The 25419-nt window shown below is 38.8% G+C and overlaps 2 protein-coding genes across 3 annotated transcripts in view; both read left to right on the top strand.

Annotated features, from left to right (window-relative positions):
- Positions 1–835: 835 nt before the first annotated feature.
- Positions 836–25226, top strand: SLC13A1 (solute carrier family 13 member 1). 2 transcript variants are annotated; one of them, XM_052790495.1, is made up of 15 exons: positions 836–961; positions 2776–2904; positions 3627–3763; positions 7758–7945; positions 8558–8615; positions 8705–8771; positions 9263–9423; positions 13985–14104; positions 15329–15427; positions 15517–15618; positions 21887–21990; positions 22879–22988; positions 23661–23822; positions 24746–24883; positions 24985–25226. In XM_052790495.1, exons 1-15 carry the CDS (start codon positions 863–865, stop codon positions 25126–25128), a joined length of 1818 nt encoding a protein of 605 aa, XP_052646455.1. In that variant the 5' UTR covers positions 836–862; the 3' UTR covers positions 25129–25226. The 2 variants fall into 2 exon arrangements, with proteins under 2 accessions (XP_052646455.1, XP_052646454.1); XM_052790494.1 differs by having other exon boundaries at positions 863–961; positions 9260–9423.
- AASS (aminoadipate-semialdehyde synthase) overlaps positions 5619–25419 on the top strand; it is a 512915-nt gene continuing 493114 nt past the window's right edge. The window contains exon 1 of the mRNA XM_052790491.1: positions 5619–5637. The gene's annotated coding sequence lies outside the window, so the exon portion shown is untranslated. The remainder of the gene's footprint in view (positions 5638–25419) is intronic.

The following is a 25419-nucleotide window of genomic DNA, read 5'->3' as shown; positions in this document are numbered from 1 at the left end:
ATTCTGTTGTATTACAAAGACGGTACCAAGTTTTCTTTTACTGAAAACAGGAAAATTCAGGCAAAAGGATTTATTTATTTTTTACTTTTGTCTCAAACACTCTCCTACTCTTAGCCTTCCTCAAAGCTTTATATGATGTACATGGAACACCTTATCCTGTTTCTACATGAGAAGAGAAAATGAACTATCATACACTCCCTGCCAGGCAAGACAGAAAAACCCTGGCTTTCTCATGTATTTCAAATTCTAGATAGATAGAATCAATAGAAAGACAGGCTGGAAGGGACTATTGCAGGTCATCTAGTCCAACCTTTTGCTCAAAGCAGAGCAAAGTTCAGAGCTAGGTCAGGTTGCTCAGGACCTTGTCTTATCAAATTTTGAATACCTCCACAGATGGAGATGAACATGAAGAATTTTTAATTCTGTTCAGTAAAATGATCTTGCATATGTTTTTACATAATGCCATAATTTGTTTTGAACATATATTGTATGTATATTAGTTATTTTGTTTTCCTACTGAAGCCGACAGGGACTAGGAGAGCACCTGAAATTTTTGGTTATCTAGTTGTCTAAAACCTGCTCTAATTACATAAACTAGTTATGAGGAAGGGCAGGGAGAGAAAGTCATGAGGAGGCTGACATCTAGCCTTGGTTTATGATGAACACTTATCTTATCAACCTACTGTTAATAAACTCACTAAAACAATAAAGAGCAAGATTTAATTTTAACTTGGTTTACTGGCCTGCTTTAGCAATGGCTAAAGGTGATAGCTTGGAAAAATATTAATCAGAGTCAGCTATTTAAAGTCAGAACTATTTTTTGGCAGTTTCTGCAGGGAAGTTCATCTACCAGCCATCAACCATGAAGATTCTTAGCTACCTCCTGGTTTACCGAAGGTTCCTGCTCATTGTCCTCACCCCACTGCTTTTAATTCCACTTCCACTTATCATCAAAACCAAAGTAAGTGACCTGCTTTGAGAAGTAATTATTTTGCACCTGTATGTCAAGGCTGAGACTCCCAGATCTTTTCAGAATCATAGAATGGTTTGGGTTAGAAGGGACCTTGAATGACTTCATGATGTTTGCATTGTGGATTTTCCTTTTTTTTTTTTTTTTTTTTTGGTCAACTCAGAGTATTTGCATAGAAGTCTAGAGAAGACAACAGCTTTAATGTAAGATTCTGTGCTGGTTGCATGAAGTTCTGAATTATATATTTGTTTTCTTCTTCAGGAAATGTTTTTCTCATTTAACATCATCTAGACTACTTTGAAAATCCTGTCCTTACTATTACATTTTGACCACTTTTAAACAGCTCTGTATGATTGACAATGGAGATGAATTGTCAGGAAGACAACTGCAATTACCTTTTTATTTGATGATGGATTTTGTTAAGTTCATCATATATTGTGTTGTCTGATAGCAAATGACTGGAATCAATGATCTGAGAAATTCCCTCTGGTTCTTAAATAGAGCAAAGGTTATGGCAGGACAGCTTAGTTTTATTTTACTTGAAATAAATTCTTCTGGCATTCAATAACTCTAGTGACAACTCCAGGCTGATGAAACAGCTATCTAAAAACGTTATTAGTGATTCTATTTGGGATAGCTCTGATGTCAGCAGAATGAAATAGAATTCTCCTGTGATGTATTGTCACACATGCATTATATGGATCATGCGTAACAATACATGAAATTCCAGTTCGGAAGTCCTTGCATCACAGATGGATAGTGGTTACAGGGCAACATACTTCACACTGTCTCACATCGCAGTTTCAATATTTCACTTTCCTTTCTGAGGGGAAATTCTTGAGAAATTCTTAATGTGGTAGGACTTAAGTGAGATGAACTTTTTCTAGGTGATAAATGAATTAACACTATCAGATTGTTTCATACATAACACAAGCTTCCCCCCAAAAATAAATGCTAGCCATAGCTGACTGACTTGCATTTAACATTGTTTTCCAGTCAGAGGTTCCAAGAGCCATTTCATTAAGCTATTCCTTTCCCAAAACAAACCATCTCTGCTGCTGTTGAGTAGTTTCATGCCCTAACCAGTGGCATTAAAAGATCTAAACAATTTTCCTCAAGAGCAGAAGTATAAACCAAAACAACACAAAAGAGGTTTCTAGGATTCTAGAAGAAACTAGGCTTGCTTCATCTCATTATATTTGGCTGTGGCTTCATTTTACAGGCAGCATTGAAGTAAATTCTCCTGAAAAAAAATCCTGTTTTCCATGAGTTTAAATAAAAGACACTCACTAAAATCACAAGTCTTAAAAACAATTGTGTTTCTTGCACAATGCTTTTTATATTAGATTATATCCTTGCCTTATTGATGCTGATGACAAACTTCATTGATTACAGGAGAGACAAAATTTGACCTATTATTGACTGAGAGTACTCCTAGAGGTTTAAAGGTTTGCTTGCAGCTGCAGAATGTTTGTGATTTACATTAATTCATGGTCTAAGAATGCTCCAGAATGACCTATATGATTAAATGTGCTTGAAGGAAAAGGCAGCTGACTTTTTTTCACCTTTCATAAGTAATAAAATTTAAGTAATTTTACTATCTCTTAGAAAATATTCTTTAAAACTGTTTTACAGACTATGTTTCTTATCTTAGCAGGCAATAAGTACCCTAAATTCAGGTCCCTTGACTTATACTTGTTCCAGTTGGGGGGAATCTCTCTACTGCCATAGCTGGACTTTTTGCATTTGTGACTTTTATCCTGGATGATCCACTCATATTTTTGTTGGTGCCTTTTGTATTCTAGGAAGCAGAATGTGCATACACGTTGTTTGTAGTTGCCATCTTTTGGCTTACAGAAGCTCTGCCACTGGCTGTTTCAGCTTTGCTCCCTGCCTTTATGTTCCCATTGTTTGGTATAATGGAATCCAAGCAGGTAACCCTTTTTTTCCTCTCTATCATATTATGGATTTCAATTATAAAATCTCCAAAGAATGAACCACATAATGTTGAAACCTGATAGGCTAATCCATGGATTTGCTGAGTGCCAGTCACAGTAGGTCTGCCTCAAGACTTGCTTACATGCTTTGTCCTCAGGATGTGTTCATATTTCTTTAATATTTTTTTCCTAGATTGTGATTCAGTGCTTAGATGCCAGTTGATGGGAAAATGTTAAAGAGATATAAAATATCCTTAATGTTACAGAAGCAAGATGACAAACTAAAGACCCCGTGTGCAAAATGCTGAGTATATATCTTCATGTCAAAAAGAGAACACCACAGATGTTCATACTCTAAGTCTATGTTTAAAGTTGTTCTTTTATCTGTTGGATAGATGTCCAGATTAATAAAACCAGCATTTCATTGGTGATTTAGTTTGAGAGATGTGACTGGTGATCTTAGGTTGTTCATATCATAAGCCTTATTTTTCATTTTGTTTTAACACTATGCACTTTACTGCAGTTACTCTTGCATCATTTGGTTAAACAAAATTAACAGTGTCAACGAAATTAATAGTCTAAATTTAAGCTGAAAACATTTCTCGATATTTATTTCAATATATACCCTTACTGATTTTTTTTTTCATTAAATCGATAATACCAAATACTAGTAGAAAGTCACCATTTAGTTAACATAGTATTTTTTGTTGTTATTTCAGGTAGCATCTGCTTATTTTAAAGACTTTCATCTGCTGCTGATTGGAGTAATTTGTTTGGCAACGTCAATAGAAAAATGGAATTTCCACAAAAGAGTGGCTTTAAGAATGGTGATGTTGGTGGGTGTCAACCCTGCATGGTATGTGCTAAACAACATCTTGAAGAACAATAATACTTGTGGAAAGCTAGGTATTCCAGAAATGATTACCTACTGCTTTTTCTGTAGTACAAATCCAGCCTTTGTTTTCTACTGAAACAAAGTAGATATTTGAAATGATATGATGGATTTGTAGGTGACACTTTATTATTTTGCTGAAATCCTAATTGAAAGTTCCCTGCAGTCATTCTGTTCATAATAAGAATCCTTCTGAACAAAAAATCTGATGACTTTGTGAATAATGTAAGGCTCCTGTTTTTTAATGATGGTTAGTACATTACATATCTAATGCCTACAACTGAAAATCTGTGCTATGCTTATTATTAATTTGTATTTCAATACTGTTTGCAAAATTCTGGACACTTCCCAAAAATACAAGAAGAGTTCAAATACACAGTGAGGAAAAAAGTCATAAAACTAGAGATGTGGTGGGGAAGGAAAAACACATCAAGCACAATGTCTTTATTTATGTTTTTTTCTTTGTCTATCTATGAAGAATATATCAAAGGAATAGGAACTTCCGCAGCTGGATGAGGTAGTGAGGGAAATGAAGTCACACTCTCTCTACTTACTATCAGCATACATCTTATGAAGTGAAAACTCTTCTTTGCTTCCTTTACAAGCTTGGGGAAAAGCTTTAGGCCACAGATTCATCTGTCAGCACACCAGTAAGGCTACAGATAAGATCTGTAGAGCAAATCTGGCTTCCCAGAATACATGATGCTTATGACTCCTTGTCAGGAAGCAGACAGTGACAGAGAGTAAAAAGTCAGAAAAATAGAAACTGCAGGTCTAAAAACCAAGATGCCTCTTAGGTGATCTAACTAATAATACCTCATGGAAATGCTGATTAGTTCTATTCCTCAGTGATTTGTCTGTCCTAATTTTAAATAGCACATGTAGTTTGATTTTTCCTGCATCTTTTGATAGCTGGTAGCTTTCTTTTTTGACAAAGTGCTCTTTACATTCTTGTTCAACTGCCTCCCATTATCTTTAGCTACATTCTTGAGCTATGCAGTTTTGGTTATTTCAACTTCTCTTTTTTTGGGCACTGCTAAATCTTCACCCTTTGGCTGAAATCTTGAAAGGGAGAACACAAGTGAATGGCGTGCTGTGCTAAGCTGAACACTGCTGGGGAACTTGCTGTGGACACAGAAACCCACAGCCAGCTGCTGAGGATACTTAGGGCCACTCCACAGATAGCTTTGTAACCCTGAGGAACCAGTATCCCTCATAACTATCATCTCAGCTCTATCACGTTTCCTGAACATGCCAAAAGGATGATAAGATTTTGATAAGACGATCTGTGAGGGAGAGGATCTTCCCACGTCCCAACGCCTGCTGCTCATTAGCTATGCCCGCTACGAAGTGATGCATGCTCTTCTCTGTGCATAGGCCTCCGCCTCCGCTAGCAGGAGTCCCCAGCCAGCCTGGGCCCACTGGAGCCCCATCCAGCCCAAGGCAGAGATATCATTGTAGGAGGTTTCTGCATTAGAGGGCATGGAGGATGCAGCAGTGGAAGTAGAATAGCAGGAGTCCTCTGCATTCTTCTCGAGAAACTGGCCTGTATCAGCAATAGTGTGGCCAGCAGGAGCAGGGAGGTGGTTGTTCCCCTGTACTCAGCACTGGTGCGGCCGCACCTCAAATACTGTGTTCAGTTTGGGGCCCCTCACTACAGGAAAGACATTGGAGTGCTGGAGTGTGTCCAGAGAAGGGCAACCAAGTTAGCGAAGGGTGTAGAGAGCAAGTCCTATGAGGAGCGGCTGAGGGAACTGGGGCTGTTTAGCCTGGAGAAAAGGAGGCTGAGGGGAGACCTTATCGCTCTCTACAACTACCTGAAAGGGGGTTGTAGTGAGGTGGGGGTTGGTCTCTTGTCCCAAGTAATGAGTGATAGGACAAGAGGAAATGGCCTCAAGTTGCACCAGGGGAAGTTTAGATCGGATATTAGGAAAAATTTCTTCAAGTGTTGTCTTCAAGGGTTGTCAAGCATTGGAACAGGCTGCCCAGGGAAGTGGTTGAGCCACCATCCCTGGAGGTATTTAAAAGACGTGTAGATGTGGCGCTTAGGGACATGGTTTAGCGGTGGGCTTGGCAGTGTTAGGTTAATGGTTGGACTCGATGATCTTAAGGGTCTTTTCCAGCCTAAATGATTCTGTTTCTATGAGTCCCCAAAGGACTCCCATCATTTGAGCTATAAGGTCTGGTCTGCAGACTAGCAGGGAAAGGTGAATTTGTCTGTACAACCTGCAAGGACTAGAATGAGTAATAAAACATTGATTGTGCATTACATAGCAAAGAGTGACTTTACAGTTGAATGTAAATGAAGTTTTCATCCAAGGTTCCATGCAGAATATTTTTTAACACCACCACAGGGAGAATAATGCAGAAAAACTGGGGCTGAACAGGTTAGGATATATTTTATAATTTTTTAATCTATTTTAGAGTCACTCATTAGAGTACGTTACACTGTACTAAATGGTCACCTGACCATCAGTCCATCAAACGCTGGAAATTTATGATGAGCAGTTTTGAAACACCTTAGTGAATGTCTTAATTTCCTTTGGGCTTAAATCTTCTTGCAAACTGTACTAAAATTATATTTCTCTACAATGTGAACATTCATATTCAGCATGCTTAGCCTGACCAGTATTTTCTGCATAAAAATTTCTCCTGGAAACACAATTCTTCCCCAACTTCCATCTGAGGACCTAATCAAAAACTGCGTAAAGTTAATGGGTTTTATGCTACTGATGACAATTTCTGTTGAATCAGGTCCACCACTTGCAGGTCTGCAGATCATTTCATCATTATGCAATTAAAAGTGCACAGACAAAAGACAAGGTGCCCCTACTGAGAAAAAAATCATGTTTGAAATGTTGTTGGTACCAGCTGAAATGAAAGGCTATGAGAGGTACTTTGAATGGTATTTTATGTCATAAAATATTGCTTACATTATTTTTTTATAAAATCCTGTCTTCATGTGCTGAGTAATCCTTACAGTTTTTGTGAAGATTTTGATCAAGGCTAGGCAAAAAGAGCTTTACAAATCACACAAATGATTTCTCAGACAATGCTGCAACACCGTAGTCCCTCCACTCACAGTGGTTCTCTCGCTGTGGTTGTGCATGGCAGGTGTTTAATGACACTGCCAACACGTTGGGCAGGCTGTCAAGAGGACCAGTCTCATTTACAACTCCAAGAGATGCATTAAAAATGGCAATGTGGCCTGTAGTCTATGTTTACTGTCCAACTTCACCAGATATGTCATGAAATATTTGATTGTTTTAGTGTACAACTAGTGTGACTACAGTCACTGATGCAATTCAGTGCATTGCATCAGTGCAATCAGGAATTGCACAGATGCAATTCCTGTTTGTAGTAAACTTAGCATAAGTTGTGCCAAGACCAGACTAAGACATTGTAATGACCATCACTTTCCCATTTAATATCAAATATGATGTTTATTGAAGAACAAATAATCCCTACACCTGTCATGGAGCTCCAATTAAGAACTGACTTAAGTACCACTTACTGAATTGTTAATATTTCTTCCTATAATGCCTGAACTGGTATCTAGAGGACTTACTTACAGCCTTAAGTGATAAGTCCAGGGTTTTGACCTAGCTTGTACAATATGAGATTAATAGCATTAGCAGTATAGCCATTTGAACTTGTGACATGCATGGTGCTCTTTCTTCAAAGGTGATTCAAACACGGTATGATTCTGTAAATAAACATTATTGCTTCTGTTTCATTTTATATATTTGATCCTTTAACTCTAAAATACAATAATTTCAGTGTGTTTGATCAAGATAATTTTAATTCATAAACTTCCTCAGAGGTCAGTTACACGCTTTAAATTTTCAGTGTTTCCTACATTCAAGCTTTCTGTTGAAAAAGCTTTCCATTTATATTAAATAGAGCGGTGATAGGAGGTGTTGCTGTAGCAGCCACAGACTCTTCTCTCCCGTTCCAGGCTCACGCTGGGTTTCATGGTTAGCTGTGCTTTCTTGTCAATGTGGCTCAGCAACACCTCTGCTGCTGCCATGGTGATGCCAATTGTAGAGGCTGTAGCTCAGCAGATCATCAGAGCTGAAGCAGAAGCTGATGCACTGGAGATGTCTTGCTCTAACGGCTCCATCAACCCGGCACTGGAGCTGGACGGTAGGCATGCAGTGCAGTTTTTGTCTTTGCCTGCCCTCACTCTGCAGCAGAGTAAGCACCACATAAAGTGAAGTTGAATGGCTAGGGAAGCACTAGCATCATTACATGATTCATTGTGAGACTTCTCTTGGATTACTGTGTGTGAGGTCTCTCATGTTCACAAAGATTAATTAAAACTGAATGGGTGCAGAATATGGCAGCTGTATGAGAGGACAGAAGAAGAGAAGAGAAGAAGAGGCTGGCTTGTTCAGCCTAGTAAAATGTCTGAAAAGAAGTATGACTACAGGCTATAAATACACTGAGGGTTAAATGTTAGCAAGAGAAAATAGCTCTTTAAGCTGAGCGTAATGTTGGGAGAACAAATGAATCTAAACGGGTTCTGCACACAGTTGGATTGTAAATGAGAAAGATTTCTCCTCATTAGAAGATTCAGAGTCTAGGGAATAGGAGTCATGAAGGAGTAGGGCACAACTCAGCTGTTTTTACGATTGGCACTTGTAAATGTATTGATGGGATGATGTGAAGTGATTGCATGGAATGGGTCATGCTGATGGAGCCTTTCCAGTTTTGCTCCCTTAAGTACTTATCTGTCTTTGCATCAATGTCTTACAGAAAATATAGGAGCATGTGAAAGCAGTGACTGGAAAGAGAAAGAAAAAAAACTTAATGGGTAATAGTTATTCATTTACTAAATGCTGTTCTAAGAATTCACCTGAATAGAATATCTGTTTATTGCAATATGTGCCTTTGTTTTTCCAGATATGACAACAATGTGGGTAGTACTGTGTGCACCATTGAAAAGGAAAATGAAAAAGAAAAGGAACAGGTACTTAAGGTGTCTTTTTATTATGCAGCTAATGTGTGTAACTTAGTTTTAACCCACATCTCATTCTTATGTGACACCTAACATGGCACAACTAGCAATGAAGCTAGTTTCATGTGAATAAGAGATACACATGTAGATACACATGTGTAGATACAGTTCGCTTATGTAGTTATTTCATTAGTGTTTTTGTGCTCCCAGTGTATTTCACACAAGTTAAACCAACCTCACCAAACTCTGTATATCAGGTATTTATAAAGGAAGTTCTTGTGTAAAGACAAGAACAGCTCAGGAAAAGGACTTCAGGATTTGACTCTCTCCTTTTCCTTTGCATGAATAATTGTAGTACCACTGTAACAGCAAACCAAACCACACTGCATACAGCTATATTGCCAGCAAATTGTCTGGTTCTTCTGGGATATTCTTGAATCCTATTTTTGTGCTTGATGATGAGCCCTTTTTTATATTAATTAGTGTATATTCTTTCTAAGCAGAACCTACCACCTGCTGAAACAGGGAAAAAAAGCAGAGAGGACAAATACAGTGGGATTTTCAAAGTGATGTGCTTATGTGTTGCTTATTCTGCTACCATTGGAGGGCTGACCACAATCACAGGAACATCGACTAATCTGATTTTTGCTGAGCACTTCAATACGTAAGAGACTATATTAAATTACTTGTATTCTTCTTAATCCAGAATTTTAACTGTTCTTTCTTGAGCTCTCACATGGCTCCCCTAAAATGCATTAGAAGCCTTAGCATTTGATTTGATATTATTTGATTTTATTACTTTCTTTTTGTTATTTTTTGTTAGATAAAATGAAATTGCATGGTTGTATTTGCCTTATACTGGGAAAGGCTTTAAGTGATCATGCAATACATGCAACAAGATGACCATTCTTTGGTTAAGTAGCACTTTACTCTTTGAATAGCTGCATGGAAAAACATGGGCTTATCTGAGGAGGATGACATTACTTAGCGTGAATATGACAGACACTATCTGACCTTAAAGGACTGTTATTCATTTCTAAGTACAGTAGGAACTAAGTTCGGGTCTGATTAGCAAACAGCATCAGGAGACTTTCAGGAGGCTATGCTTAGTGCACTGTTGAAATGAGGAATTTAGGTCCATTAATCAAAGAAAAAGCAAATCATTTCAAACCAGTCTGAAACTTTGCATTCAGTGGAACACTTTGTTTTGAGGTTATTAAAAACATTCTTTAATATTCCTTTTCTTTTCTAAGTAGAACTACTTTGAAAAGAAAATTGGCAGATTTCATTCCAAAGCTTTTGAAAAACCAATAGTTCTTGCTGAACTTTTTTTTCTTCTGCAAACTACTAATTGCCAGAAATATTCCTACTCTAATTTCAAAATAGAACAAAATAAAGCACAATCCTTTTATTACCCTCTGCCCACTATTCTGTATTGCACACGGCAAAATGGTGAAAGACCAGTTATTGATGGATTTTCTTCCAACCTGTGTTCCATGAATGGATGAAATTTAGCTTCAGCGTGCTGCTAAAGAGAGCTGAAGTGGTACAGTCTGTAAATCAGCCTGTGCAAAGAGAATAGCACAATGGAAACAGTATGGAAATTATAAGAGTGCCTGTTATTGAGGCCAAAAAAATACACAGGGCAGACAGTGGCATTATAAGTCCTTCAGACTTAAACTTTTAGACATGTAAGTAATTCTTGTTCAAGCAGGCTTCACACTCAAAAGCCTAGAAGAATCCAAGATTGATTACCAGGGGTAAGAACTGTTCTTGTTCATTTCCCTGAAGTTGTCGGAAATGAAGAAAACTGGCTTGCAGCTGGGTTTTCAGTTTGTCTTAGCTGTTAACAATCTCTTCAAGAATGCATAAGCAGATTGTTGTTCTCTCCCTGGGTCTTCACCCTCTGCTAGGACCATGGGCCATACATGGAGCACTGCATGTGTAATCCAGTTTTATACCCCACCAGGATTTTGTTTAATCTTTACACAACCACTAATCCTTAACTGAAGTTGAATCTACCACGTAACTGTGCAAATATTTTTATCTTTAACTGTCTTGCTCCCCTTCTTCTTAGAGGCCTCATGTGTATTTATGCCCTGTGTGAAGTGGGAATTGACCTGTTAGCATGACTGGGACACATTTTCAGTCTACCTTCATGTATCATAAGCATCTGAAGTAGAATAATTGAGCAAAAGAGCTGTACATAGAGCATATTCCTGGGTTTTCCACTTAGTGATAAAACACTTAAAATGGCACTGCAAAATTCCATGTTCCTCATATCTTCCCAATTTCAGTATTAAATAAGTTGGAATTAGCGTTTACTGTTCTCTACTTCCCTCCTTTTCATTTGTCACACGAAGAGGAAACCAGTATATCTGTGTTAAAATTGGAGCCTCTGTGTTGCTGGGAATCCTCAGCCTGCTGTTGATTTAGGACATGCAGTTATGCTGCGTTCCACAGGGCAGAAGCAAACAGTGGAAATGTTGATGCAATGCTAAGCACCCCTGCCAGTGAGATCAACTTCCATAAGGGCTCCTTTTCAAGACAGATTTGTTACTGTTCGTCTCAGGGCCACTCTATTCATTCTTTAATTGTATGCAAAGAGACACTACAATAGAGCATCTAGAATATATACAGCTGAAAAAAAGGAAAAAAAAAAAGAAAAAAAAGAAAAGTATTGGCTAACACACCAAGAAGTTGTGTAACCAGCTAGCAGGCTAAGCATTAGTCTGCTCCCTACTGCCCATAAGATACCCGGAAGCCTTTACTGGCTGGGAAGGTTGAGATGGGTTGGTCCTCACTGCTCCCTGGAACAGATCCTCAGTGACGCTGGGTCCCCTTTTTCTGACTCCATATGTTTTCCCTTTAGTATTTTATCCCTTTCTGTATTGGTGGTTTTCCTCTTGAACCCTTCAGACTGCCACAGATCTCCATGTCAGTTATCTCACGTCTGCAGTTTTACCTATCTAATCTCGCATAGCTCTGCTGTAGAGACTTTCTCACAGCTCTTTCCCACATGAAGCAGTTTCTTCAGCACTGCAAGCCAAGGTCCACAGCTGGGCCATATCAGAGCAGGGCCATGGATCCTAAGGAGCACAGGCAGCTGCACCCCAGCGTGAGGGGAAGGCTGCAGAGAGATTAGAGAGAGAAATGGTTACCGGACAACACTGTGTCAGGGAGAAAAATGAGTTCTCCTACGCCTGAGGAAGAGTAAATCGTACGATGCCACATTTGGTTCTCCAGTCAGGCTCAGTGACAGGTTACTCAATTTCCTGAATCCTATTCTGGTAACTGACTTTGACCTTCCAACACGAAGAATCCAACTTTGCCAACATTACATTATTTTCAACCTAAGCAATTTTATAAAAGTCATAAAAGGAATAATCTTATCTGGATTAGTTCTATGAACCAAATTTGTTAGCATTTGTAGTATTTCCCTGGAAAGAGTTTATTGTTATTGGCACTGAATCACTGTAAAATGAGGATTATTAAAATCAATCACAGTTTTTCATTTTCCAAAGGAAATAGGTCTAGAAAACAGTGTGTCCTGTCCATCCTTGCCTCAGGCAAGACCCATAGTAGATAATCCAACAATAGCAGGTAATCCAACCAGCACTATATAACAGATCATTTTTTAAATCATTTAAATTGATCATCCAGTCTACCTGAGGAATATTTGCTCTGGAGATGAAGAATACCTCACTTTAATATTAAGATTGCTAGAAATATTTACATATATATTCAGCCCTGCACAAACTTACTGTGAAACCTGACCACAATAACTTAACATTTTATAATGGAATTGACTCTTTAGTATAAAGTTTTCAAGGGTTTGTTTTGTTGCTCCATAAAGAATTATCACACATAATTCAGGAAAGATCATAAACACTTTAGCAAGTAATGAAATGCTAAGTCATTGCTATGCCAATGTCAGTTTTTTCCTATCTTGGAATTCGTACATTCCAAAATGGATGTGGCTAATCATGTAATAAAAACTAAATAACCATGTAATCAATAAATTATATATAATAGCACAATGCTTTTTCTTGTTCCAGTTTCAATGTCTCTTCACTATGTACAGTTGCAATTCAGAGCATTACCTCAAGAAGTAGGTAGGAGTTTTGGTTCAGTCCCTGCTGGCACTTTAATTGCAATATATGTAAGCATCATATAAATATAGATCAATCCTAAAATTTGCACAATACTTGAGAAAGCATTTATAATAAGCATTTACTGCCTCAAAGACCTATGTGACGATCAGAATTCCTTTTCTTCTAGCAAGGTCTGAAATACAAAAGATTGACTAATAATTGGAAACAGTCATTACAGCCTCTGTCTGGACATTGTGATTTCCCTTCCATCTGACTTTTTCATCAAGGAGGAAGGCTGTTCAAGGAGACTAGAATTTTCTCACTTTTAACATTAAAAGCTCTCTCAGTAGAGCTGGAGGAGCTCAAAGGAAGAATAACTTCTGCTCATAAAGTAAATTGGAAAACAGGATTCATTTACCTGGCCTTTTTGCCTATCTGGCAACTATCTAATTCAACAGTAAATTCATTTCTTTCAGAAAACCAAAGCCCATTTCTCCTTTTCTTAAATGCACATGGCAGGGAGAGCTCTGGTTGAATGACCCATGTCTGTAAACAATAGATTAAGACAGCCTCAAAGAGACAAGGTGACTGAAGAGACAATCCACCTAACAAATAAGCATTCCTGCCTTTCCTGGAAATTAGTAATAATAATTTTGGGTTTAGAAGCCCTTATGGAACCTTAAAGAATATAAGTCTCAGTGTTGTCTCCACTGTTGTCTTCTAAGTTCATTGGAGCTGGTTCATTTGAGTGTATTTTCTTGTGCTGAAGTCTCCTCCTAAAGAACTGCTTTTCTTCAAGTTCTGTTTCTTTGTACTCCTAATGATCCTTAACACTGTGAGTGGCCCTTCCTTGCCTACTGAACTCAGGTTAGACACACCTAGGTTGGTGTTGGATCCCCAGTCCTGTTGCTGATCCAGTGCCCAAAGAACTGGCACGGCTAGCTCCTGCAGTGGTCATAATGGTCAGGAATAGGACGGGAGGGTGAGGGAAGAGGCCACCAGAGGCCACCTCATGCTGAAGTCAGCTGCCAGCCAGAAGCACTCTCCTGCAGCAGGACTTTCTGCACTTCTCACAAGTCGTCATTCCTTTGCAAAGCTCAGCTGAAGTTTTTTACTTTTACTTTCATCCAGACGTTACCCAGCTTGCCAGTGCATCAATTTTGGATCCTGGTTTATCCTTTCCATCCCCATAACAGTTATTATTCTGCTGCTCTCCTGGGTCTGGCTCCAGTGGCTTTTCCTTGGGTTTGAGTAAGTAAATGTTGTAATCAATAAAACTAAAGGTTGATGATATAAGACATGCTTTGTACTAGGAGTAAATATTGCATCCAACTTTAACAGGTTCAATAGGAAGATAATGCAGCAATGGTGATTTTGTGTCCTTGGTTAGTATGGCTGAGCCTCTGGATGGGACAAGAATTTTCTAAAACAAGGATCCTTGACTACTCAGCCCAATGTGAGAAGTCTGTATCACAGATGATGATACCCGTTCCATTAGAATATACACGCATCATCCTTAAACAGTGCATGTGTGCAAGACAGAAGAATACTAAAATTTTATACATTTTGGTCTAAGACTGGAAGATGTATAGTCAGGATATTGCCCTTCACTGGAGTCAGGGATTGGCTTGAATACTTTAGCAATATCTGTGTTATAAACTGGATGACTATATTCACAAATGTGAAGTAAAAAATTTCCACTTTTCAAAAATTTATATGTGGTGCTATGGTGGGGGTTTTTTCCCTTCAGAGCTTGTGCTTTTCAAATTTCAGAGAGGAAAATACTTCTTTTGGGCTCATTCTTCAAAGCCTTGTTCTCCATGAATTCTACCATCTCTACTACCATCTGCAGAGACAACAGTAGGGACACCTGTCTTCCACAATTACATGGCTACTTATGGTGCAAGAGATGAAGACTGAGCCTGTCTACTCTTAAGCAGACTTAGAATCATCCCATGCTTACCACTCTTTATGTGAACATTTATTGTTTCATTTTTCTTGATTGTTTCGATAATGTTCTTTTTAACATTGTGTAAGAAGGGTCTTATCCAAGAATGAAAACCTAGCTCATAGCAAATAGTCTGCTGATCAGTATGCAGGCTACCTATGTGATACAAACTTCTTCATTACAAAACAAAGTAAAGCAATGTCATAGATGACTTTCATTATATAGCCAGGTTATGTATTTGATTGTTTCAATTAGTTCCCATGATTAAAGCTTAATCCTTCCTGGGCAAATGAGCTAGTCGATAACAGGGTACATTCTGTTACTGCCTCTGTCAGTCTCCCACTGGGCTTTGCCAATTAATTCCAATACGCTCAGTTTGGTGCGTGACTATTAAATGGGAGATACTGCATTGTAAAGTGAAAATTTTACTTTTGTAAAGTGCTATTGGTAACTGGAAATGTTGGACTTTTTTTGTTTTCTGTATACACTGTTAATTCATCTTTCAATATTGCTGATTTACATTCCAGTTTTAAAAACATGTTCAAGTGTGGCAAGAAGAAAACAGCTAGAGAAGAGGCCTCAGCACAGGTGATTCAGGAGGAGTACAAGAAGCTTGGACCAATGAGGTATGTCAAACTATAAATCTGCAAGCAGGAGTGAGTAAATTGAAGTGTGAATTCTGGAAAACGTATAACCCATTCTGTTTCTGCTATAGTTACCCAGAAATTGTTACACTTGTCCTATTCATTCTAATGACCCTGCTGTGGTTCACCAGGGAGCCTGGCTTCATCCCAGGATGGTCTTCACTTTTCCCAAAGTAAGTAATCTTTTTGATACACCAACAAGAACTGTACTGTGCCTTAACTACATACCTTCTTTTCTTTTCAACTTTTTAAAAAATAAAATACTTTCAATAATTCAGAAATATTGCAGGCTGAAGTTGATGAACACCTCTGTAGTGTATACAGAATAGGTAAACTCCAGCAATTTCATAGATGTATGTGTGCAATATCTGAAATATGATAAACCCATTACAGGATAAAATAAAGTGCCTCCTCAGAGGGATTATGCCTAGGTTTTAGACTTCATCCAGTGAGGAAGAATGCGTAATGACTGATGTTACAGTATCCTACTTCCTCATCAAATCTGCAATTTCAAGAATAAATCTTTGGTTAGAACTTTTTGATCTACCATCCTTAGTGACAGCCACTCTCATATGCATGCAGGTCAACATCCTGTACTTTGACAGTTCTAATTAATGATATAAATTACTACCTGTTCATACATAACTCTCTCATCGTCACAGTCCAACTAACCACCAAAGAGCCAGGAACAATTCAGGAACTATTATATTTTTTTGCCTTCTGCTGCAGCTTGGTTACGCAGTCCCTTCCCCAGGATCACCTAGACTTTTTTCCCTAAGAAATTGGTCACTCTTTCAAGAACTTATAATACTGTGATATCTCCTGTTCTCTTGCTGTAATTACTGTCATTTCAGTTCTGTTATTCTGTGATAAATGTCTGAGTTTTGCTCTGGACTACTGGGAAGTAGTTGCAGGATTGGGAGGAGCAGGACTTTGTGCTGTTTAGGTCCTTCTGGATTTAACATTTATAACTGGATGGGTCAAAGGCCAGTGCTGGACTTGGATGGTAGTTTTCCATTTTGTTTTCCTGTGTGTCTGTCATAAATGACATGTGAACATGCATCCATCATGCCTCCTCTTTTTAAATATATTCCCACCATTCATACATTCACAGACCCTCCCCCGTGCTCTGCCAGAAAGTCAGTAGGGGATGTTACTAGGAATAATTGTAGCCCTTTGAAGATTTAAAGTGCAAAGCAAAATCATTTTGTGCAAAAATAGCATTAAAAAGTGTATTAAAACCTAAGATTGTTTTTAAATTATTTACTTTTAAATTACCCCCAAAATTGCAAAAGAACATTTTTTTCCCTTACAACAACAGCAGATCTGATGATCATTGTCTCATTTGAAACACTGCATTCTTGAAGGGGTTTTGGAGTGTTGACCTAATCAAGCAATCAGCTAGCTAAGCAATCAGGCTGGCTTTGCTTCTCTTTCTGCTTCATATTAACATTCAGTGCTCATCGAGCACCATTTAACAAGATACATCTGATACTGAAAAACAGACATTGTAAACAACCTTTCAAATACGGGTCTTATGGCTCAAATGAATTATTTCAGTCCAGAGATCCACATTTTCCTATTTGAAGTTGTCTAGTTACCGTTGTCTGAGGATTTTTTTCACTGGCAGGGAAAAGCAGAATATTCTCATAATAAGTGTGGTTACAGATTCCGCATGGGGATGTTACTTTGTAGATGCCCTCTAATGTTTTCCTTGGAAGGGAATGCAAGCACATGTCATGTCACATTAGGCTGAATCATGTTATAATTTGGGTGAGGTAACCTGAAGAGAAACAAAGCTTGTGTTACTCCCTAACAAAACCTTTAAGGGGAAAGAAAGCATTTCTTACTATTCAGACTTTGCCTATTTCTAGATAGCTTTCATTTATCAATTAATTGCATTAACAGGCATAAAACCAGGCAATTAGGTTTTTACTTTTCTGAGCAACAAAAACTTCTCAGCCAAGATACATGAGTGGGGCAAGGAGCCAGTGCAGGTACAGCTGGGAGTAGTAGTAAGCCATCTTCTTTGAAGAAAACAAAGAAACAGGAAAAAAAACTTAAAACCCAGGAGCTGTGGTTCCATCAATGGTTACATTGCACTCATCACCATGATGCCCAAGAGGGTTCTAGCACTGCATGGACTGCGGCTTACATCTCTCACGCACTTGTTCCCTAATGCCTCCACGTACAAAATTGTTCGGTGTTTTGGATTTAAGTATACTGATTGGCAAGTGCACAACTTCCTTAAGTTTATGTTACAGGAAACAACTGTATGGAAATATTCTCTGCCCTTAGAAATCTGATTCTTATCAGAAATCTGATAGTACTTACTTTCCACAGGATCTTATCCCACAGTCTCAAGCCAGCCTCAGGGAAGTTCCGTCACCTGCACAGATGAGCTTTGTCCTTATGAAAAGCCACAATGTCAGAGCTATAAGTAACCTTGAGACCCTCCTGGACCGGTGAGTGGGTCCTATTAGGTGGGAATCACACCACTCCCAGGGTCTTAAACCGGACAGGACCGTCAGTTCATTTATTCTGACATGCTGAAGATCAGAAGAGCTACATTGTTCTGTGTGTTAAGCCCCATACAGGTTTATTTTATTAGAACGTGAATTCCCAGAAAGCAACCAGGCTTGATTTCAGGGTGGTAAAGCACAGGTTCCTCAGATTTTGGAATTTACTGATTTCCTTGATAGTCTGTCCTGATGGATAATCATCTCTGTTGCCAAACTAAACAAGACAAAATTGCACCTTGTTTTCCGTCTGAATATAGCTTCCAGCCATCTGTTTTTGTCTTTCCTTGCTGGAATAAAAACTTTTCTGTGATAGGTGCTTTAAGGATATATGTATCTGGTTTAATTATATCACATTATAAGCTTTGTTTTGACAAACTAAATGGAATGCTCAAAGTTTTGCTTCAAGAAACAAATTCCCATCACTCTCACCACCCATGTTCGTTTTCTCAACACCTTGTGTGTATCCTCACAAGTTACTGAATACCCCTTTAAAATACAAACATTTTTGGAAAACCCAGCAGAAATATTGGTATTTAATGATGATACCACCCCGCTTTTTAAGGGCTACTTTTTGAAATGTCAGCCAATTTTTAATCCACATTTCTACTGTATCACTATTGAGTCGAGTTCGTCTTTAAGCAGCATTATCATATGCCTTTCAAATATACATTACCACTTAATTTTTCTTAAGAAAATTTTGTAAATCTATTAAAGACTAATCCTTTACTGTCCTGCCCTGAGCCCGTTACCTCCCCCTGGAGGCAGACAGCAGGATGTTTTAATAAATGTTGTATAACGCTACAGAGAGCAGCACAGGGTAAAAATGCCTGTTTCCTCCCCATCCATAGACAACACAGGATCACACATCATTTCTGCTACAGCAGTTTCCTTCCATGTCCTGGCCTGATTCCAGGCTGTAGGGTATTAGCTTCAATTAGAGGAGTTTCAAGCTGGTCTTTGGCCAGGACTTTATGAACCTCATAAGAAACAGAAAGTTCAACACTGGGCTGCAGCTGATTACAGCTGATGCATGCAAGGTGGGCTTCCCTCATGCTTCCTCAGATTATTGCCTGAGTGTACTCTTTCTTTTTTCTGCCTAGTTTGTTCCTTTCTTTACTTCCAATACAAGGCCACTATGTACTTTTGCCCACAGCTCTGTTCTCTACAATGATCTCAGTTGGAGTCATTGTGAGATCTCCTTAATCATTAACAGCTTTTTTGCTTCCTTATAGGACAATCAGATTTGCAGTGTTATAAGCAGGTAGATGTTGTATATGGAATTGTATTACAGCTTGGATAAATGGACTTTGAAAAATGTTTATCTCAGAATTTGATAATGATTGAAAAGCTTCTGTTTGGAATTGTGCTATGTGTCTCTTCCTAATAGTATGACTAATGGTAGGATGTTGTGTGTGTCCCAAGCAGGTTTTCTGAGAAGGGTGTTTTGCATCAGGAATACTAAGTTTCTGTGAGCAAAAAATTGCACCTCCCTAGTTCAACAAGGGGAAATGCAAAGTCCTGCACCTGGGGATGAACAACCCCAGGCACCAGTACTTGCTGTGGGCCACCCAGTTGGAATGCAGATTGGTGGAAAAGGACCTGGGGGTCCTGGTGGACACCAAGTTGAACATGAGCCTGCAAAGAAGGCAAATGGTATCCTGGGCTGTGTTAGGAAGAGTGTTGCCAACAGGTCGAGGGAGGTGATCCTTTCCTTCTGCTCATCACTGGTGAAGCCACACCTGGAGTGCTGTGTCCAGTTCTGGTCTCCCCAGTACAAGACATGGATATACTGGAGAGAGTCCAACAAAGGGCCACAAAGATGATTAAGGGACTGGAGCATCTCTCCTATGAAGAGGGGCTGAGAGAGCTGGGACTGTTTAGCCTGGAGAAGGGACGTCTTGTCAGTATTTAAAAATACCCAGGAGGGTGCACAGAGGATGGAGCCAGGCTCTTCTCAGTGGTGCCCAATGACAACACAAGAAGCGATGGGCACAAACTGAAACATAGGGGTTCCCTCTGAACATCAGAAAATGCTTTTTACCTCTGAGGGTGACCAAGCACTGGCTCAGGTTGTCCAGAGAGGTTGTGGAGTCTCCATTCTTGGAGACAGTCAAAAGCTGTCTGGACACACACAGTCCTGGGTAACTGGCTCTGGGTGACTCTGCTTGAGCAGGGGGGTTTGGACCCGATGACCGCCAGAGTTCCCCTCCAATCTCACCCATTCTGTGAAGAAGCAGCTGCCTAGAAGAAAGTGGCAGCATGACTTGTTTCTGTATTTAAATCTTGCCTTCCTTCAAAACTCCTAGCAAGTCTTAAGAGAGTGCAGGATAGGATCCTAGAGGAAGAGATTTTCTGCTCTTTAGAACCAGTGCATCTGGTCCTAGGCTAAAGGTGATATATAGGCAGAACCCTCTGCCTTGAGACACCATAAGAAAATAATAACTTTTTTTTTTTTTAAAGTGTTTTCTGTGCTAGCAGACCATAGGAAGCAGGAGACAGAATATATGAGAGAACCACTTCAAGTTCTCTGGCAGCTTCCTTTTGTGACAGTGTTAGCTGAAACTGTGCTGGTTGTGGTGTCAGTGCGCTATGCATATTAAGGTCTTTTGAATCTCACCTAACACTGTTGTTAAAGCAAAGGGATCTACCAGATTACACATTTGTAATATATAACTGGGAGCTGATTTTTCCCTTTCAGTGAAAAGCCCTGGTTTAGTATAAAACTGTAAGCTGCTGGGAAGATCTGCTGGGAAGTTATGTTTGGACCTACTGTAGCTGCATATGCAGAAAAGCATATGGTATGAGGCTGAGAGGACAAATATATTGGTATATTGGTTCAGGAAAACTCACAGAAGAACTTACAGAAAATAGAAAAAAATTAATAACGGAGCTTAAGAAAATGTTGGGTTTAACTTTCTTCAGCAAAATTCTTATTCATCTGAATGACCATCTTGACTGAAATAAGACAGACTGGGATATGTCACCACCTAACAATGCGTAACAGAATCAGATGGATATGTTAAAATGGTCTTAGAGCTCAGCTTTTCACTTTACTTGATCTTGGGGCTACTCTGTACAAGTTAGAAGGAAATTGGATCAGTTTAAGAAACACTAGTGCAAGCAGTTCTCAGGCAGTGGAAATGATGAAAATAAACACGGCCCTTGTGTCTATGACCCTAGTAGTGACAGCCATAGGAGGATGACAATAAAGCTCTGCTGCCTTCTTTTAGCTACAAAAGCATCATCCTTTGTAGGTATGCACAGCGCTCTTAAGATCTGTTGGACTGAATGTGTTACAGAGCATATTAAAGTCATTAAATTTATCATTGAACTGTGAAAATTAGTTGTTTAAGCATCAGCGATTCTGAAACATTCCCCTCCCCCAGCTTATCTCTGTGTGACAAATAACACATGCTTACTCAAGATGCTTATTTATGAATTTAGAGGACTTGCACCTAATATTTCTACAGATTTGGTGAATTGACCTTTGGCTGGCTGCCAGATGCCCACCCAGCCGCTCTCTCACTCCCCCTCCTCAACAGGACAGGGGAGAAAATAAGATCCAAAAGCTTGTGGGTCAAGATAAAGACATGGAGATCCCTTAACAGTACCATCACAAGCAAAACAGACTTGGTTTGGGGAAAATTAATTTAATTGCCAATTAAGAATAGAATTGGATGGCGAGAAACACAGACAAAAACCAAAACACCTTTCCCCCACCCCCTTCCTTTTCAGGCTCAACTTCAGTCCTTCATTCCTAACTCCTCTACCTCTTTCCACTGCACCAAGCAGCACAGGGGATGGGGAATAGGGGGTTGTGGTCAGTCTCTCTGCCGCTCCATCCTCCTCCTCACTCTTTTCTCCTCCTCCTCCTGACTATATATATTTATGTGTTTTTTTCTTGTTAACTTCTCCTTAGGTATAAAGGCTATGCTACAGATTCAACAACTGCCTTAGTGATAGGCCTGCTGTTCTTTATTATTCCAGCAAAAACATTGTCTAGGACTTCAAATGGAGAAAACAGTTGAGTATATTTTGATGTGGATTTCACTACAAGTTATCTAAGATGCTACCATAAATATAACCTACTGCGCTTGTTAGAGGAATGTTGTTACATACTAATGTTACAATCTTAATACAGGATAATATCTCACTGGGATATAAAGCATTCCTAGCCTGGAAGTCAGTGCCAACAATTAAGCAATGTGAGCAGCAGGAGCTAGTGCTGTGCAGGAATCTGCTACCTGCAGCCCACCACTGCCAGTGGAAACCACCTTTCCATTGACTGCAATGGGCTTTAAATAGGACTGTACGGGGCAGGGTTGGGTTTATTTTTTGAAACTGTTGCTGTTTATTTAAGGTACCCTATAAAATTTGACATGTTAAATGAGTCCATTCTCATTTAATTTTTCCCCTTCAAAATGGAATTTACCCTGATTAAAGTACACCTCCAGCTTGTCCTCTTTATGTATTCAATTCTGCTGCTGAAATCCATGCATTCTGAGGGTTCACAGAGAATGCAAGATCAGAACCTCAATGAATCTAAGTGAAACAGCATTTGCTCAGCAATCTGTCTGAATAGCGCAGTTTTATGGAGTAAATTAAACTCATTGATATCCCATAGGTATCTTCCACATAGGGAAGGAGGGAAGAGGGGCCAATGCTCCACTGGTGGAAACCATTATATCTCTGTTGTCTTCAGGCTGTGACAGTTTTCACCAGCTAAGGATCTGTCCCAGGAAGTGCAGGTTGTTCACGTCAAAGACTTTCTTCATGTTATAATGATGAGATTTTGCCTTTTAATATTTCCGAAGTACTTCCTCAGAGAGCTTATTTCAAGATGTTTTTCAATATGATTTTAAATGTTGATGGGGGTTTTAGGTTTGGTGTTGTTTTTTTTTTTTTCTCTAGCTGCTTTTGGTTACACTCCGCTGATTACTTGGAAGGAATTTCAGTCATGCATGCCCTGGGAAATAGCTATTCTTGTTGGTGGTGGGTTTGCACTGGCAGACGGCTGTGAGGTAATGCAATTTATAGAAGATGCTGAACAATTAGCATGACCCACATCAAGAGCAATTCAGACATGCAGTGAATTCATAGTTATTCTCTTGTTTTAGCAAGTTATTCTGCAGCAATATTGAACACAACAAATGTGACCAATATTCAAGACGTTCAGAAAGCAGGTTTACAAAAAAAAGAGTTTGTTTTGTCTTTAAAGACTACGCACAATGTTGACTACTGTTTGCTATTTAATTTAAACCTGATGGTGGTCGGAGTTGTGCAGACACACTGTTTCCAAAGCCTTAGGGTTAGTGTCCCATGTTGCTGCAGTACCTCCCACGTGGAGCTCTGCTGGCTACTCCAGTAAATCAAGCAGATTTGGGCCGAAACTCTGGTTATGAAGCCTGATATATGCATATTACAATTTTCTGATTATGACTCCTTTAAACATCTCAGAGGTGCAAATATAAATAAATGGAATGTAGTTGCATGGGTTCCTATAAGACACCATCGAATTAGAAGAATGTGCTTAAAAATATGTGGTAGGAATATGGAAAATATTTCAGATTTTTTCTCTTCTACACAAATATTTCACAATTAGCAGATGAGTAAATTCCTGTTTTGTACCATTTATTAAATTTTCTTTTCAGTGGTTTGTAAAACATAATCATGTTGTCATATTCCTTATGCAGGTTTCAAAACTTTCTGAGTGGGTAGCAAGTAAATTGACCCCTCTAGGATCATTACCCTTGTGGCTGGTTATCCTGATATCATGCCTTATTGTCACTTCAGTAACAGAAGTAGCCAGCAATCCAGCTACGATTACGATATTTTTGCCCATACTATCTCCTCTGGTGAGTATAACACAGCTTGTTTTTAATCAGAATCTGCTCTATCATCCATGTAATAATATAGCTGCTCAAAGAAACAGTTTTTAAAAGTCTCCATAAAATACTTTATGCATTTTTTTTTTTCTGTGCTGTGTTGTGCTTTGGATACTTGCTTGTTTGGGAGCTTTCTTACAAGAGATGCTGAAAATTCAGTAAAATTAGGTAAAAGTTCAACACTTAAAAATCAACGCCATTATTCCTGCTTGTGAATAGTCGAAGCTCTTAAAAAGGACAGCTCTCTTTAGTGTTTCTTCAGGACCACATCTTCAGAGAAAATGGTTAACACTGCAACTTTCATGCTGTCACCAAAGAGAAGAGAGGCTAATAGATGTGCTTTATATGTAGTTCTTAGCTCAATTGTGTCCTTTCTTCTCATCATCTTTACCAAAATGCCCAGTTCTTTCTTCTTCAGAACGTACTGATCATCTTCTAGTCTGTAGATTTTCCTCTTGGCCAGCCTAGACACATGCTAATGCTCTTTCCCTCTCTTGCAAAGAAACCTTAGCCCTCACTTCATTGAATCCCTCCTATCTATTACATACAAATTCAACTTTATCATCTTTCTTGCAGTGTTTTTGCTTTTAGTGCTTGTGCAGTGTGCACAGTCTTTGCAATAGTCTTATTTTATGGACTCAACTACAATTAGAAAACATCAGGCATGAATTTAAAGTTCAGTAGCTATTCTGTATTAGAATCACCTTTTCTCCTCTGAAGCATTCCCAGATATAATCTTAAAAATGAGTTATCAGAAAAGGTTATTTCTCACTATTTAAACTGGCAGTTCTGTTCACAGTTCACTTGTGTTAATATAAGAAGTTTGTACTTATGTATTTCATTTAGAAAATGTGTCCCTTGACAGCTGTTCTCTCTCTTTTATTTTATGATAGGCTGAAGCCATTCATGTGAACCCACTTTTCATTTTGATACCTGCTACCTTGTGTACTTCCTTTGCATTCCTGCTTCCTGTAGCAAACCCAGCCAATGCCATTGTATTTTCATATGGTCATTTAACTGTTATGGACATGGTGAGTTTTAAGCAAAAGTCCCTAAAGGGGATTTTTAGCATTTTAAAAACTTTCTTCAGTGTCTTGATGTATGTTTCTGCTTTCTTTTCCCACTCCTTTAGGTGAAAGCTGGTTTGGGCATTAACATCATCGGAGTTGCTGTAGTTATGCTTGCAATTATGACATGGATAGTGCCTATATTCGATCTCTATACTTACCCAAGTTGGGCACCAAACATTCCTTCTGCAAATAGCACTGGGCTTTAAAAAAAAAAATAATCCTGGGGATTGGTTTGGATTGGTTTTGTTTCTTTTCTTTTCCACTGACATGTGGTGAGTCACTTAAAATGCTTTTTGTCACCACAATGATGTGGCTCCACATTACTATAAATGCCATATTTCACAGTCCCAGAGACTGATGATTCAGTCTGAGAGTCTAATCAGGAAGAGTGCTAGACTTTTTAAATATCATAAAGTTAGATCAAGTTTCTAATCTAGTTCAGCTAGTCTGAATTTTTATATCTTCCTGTTATGAAGGAAAAAATAAATGTGCATAGC

Source organism: Harpia harpyja, chromosome 6, assembly GCF_026419915.1.
Source record: "Harpia harpyja isolate bHarHar1 chromosome 6, bHarHar1 primary haplotype, whole genome shotgun sequence".
NCBI classification, from domain to species: domain Eukaryota; kingdom Metazoa; phylum Chordata; class Aves; order Accipitriformes; family Accipitridae; genus Harpia; species Harpia harpyja.
Note: the sequence above shows the minus strand (reverse complement) of the source record. Positions and strands in the feature narration are given on the sequence as shown.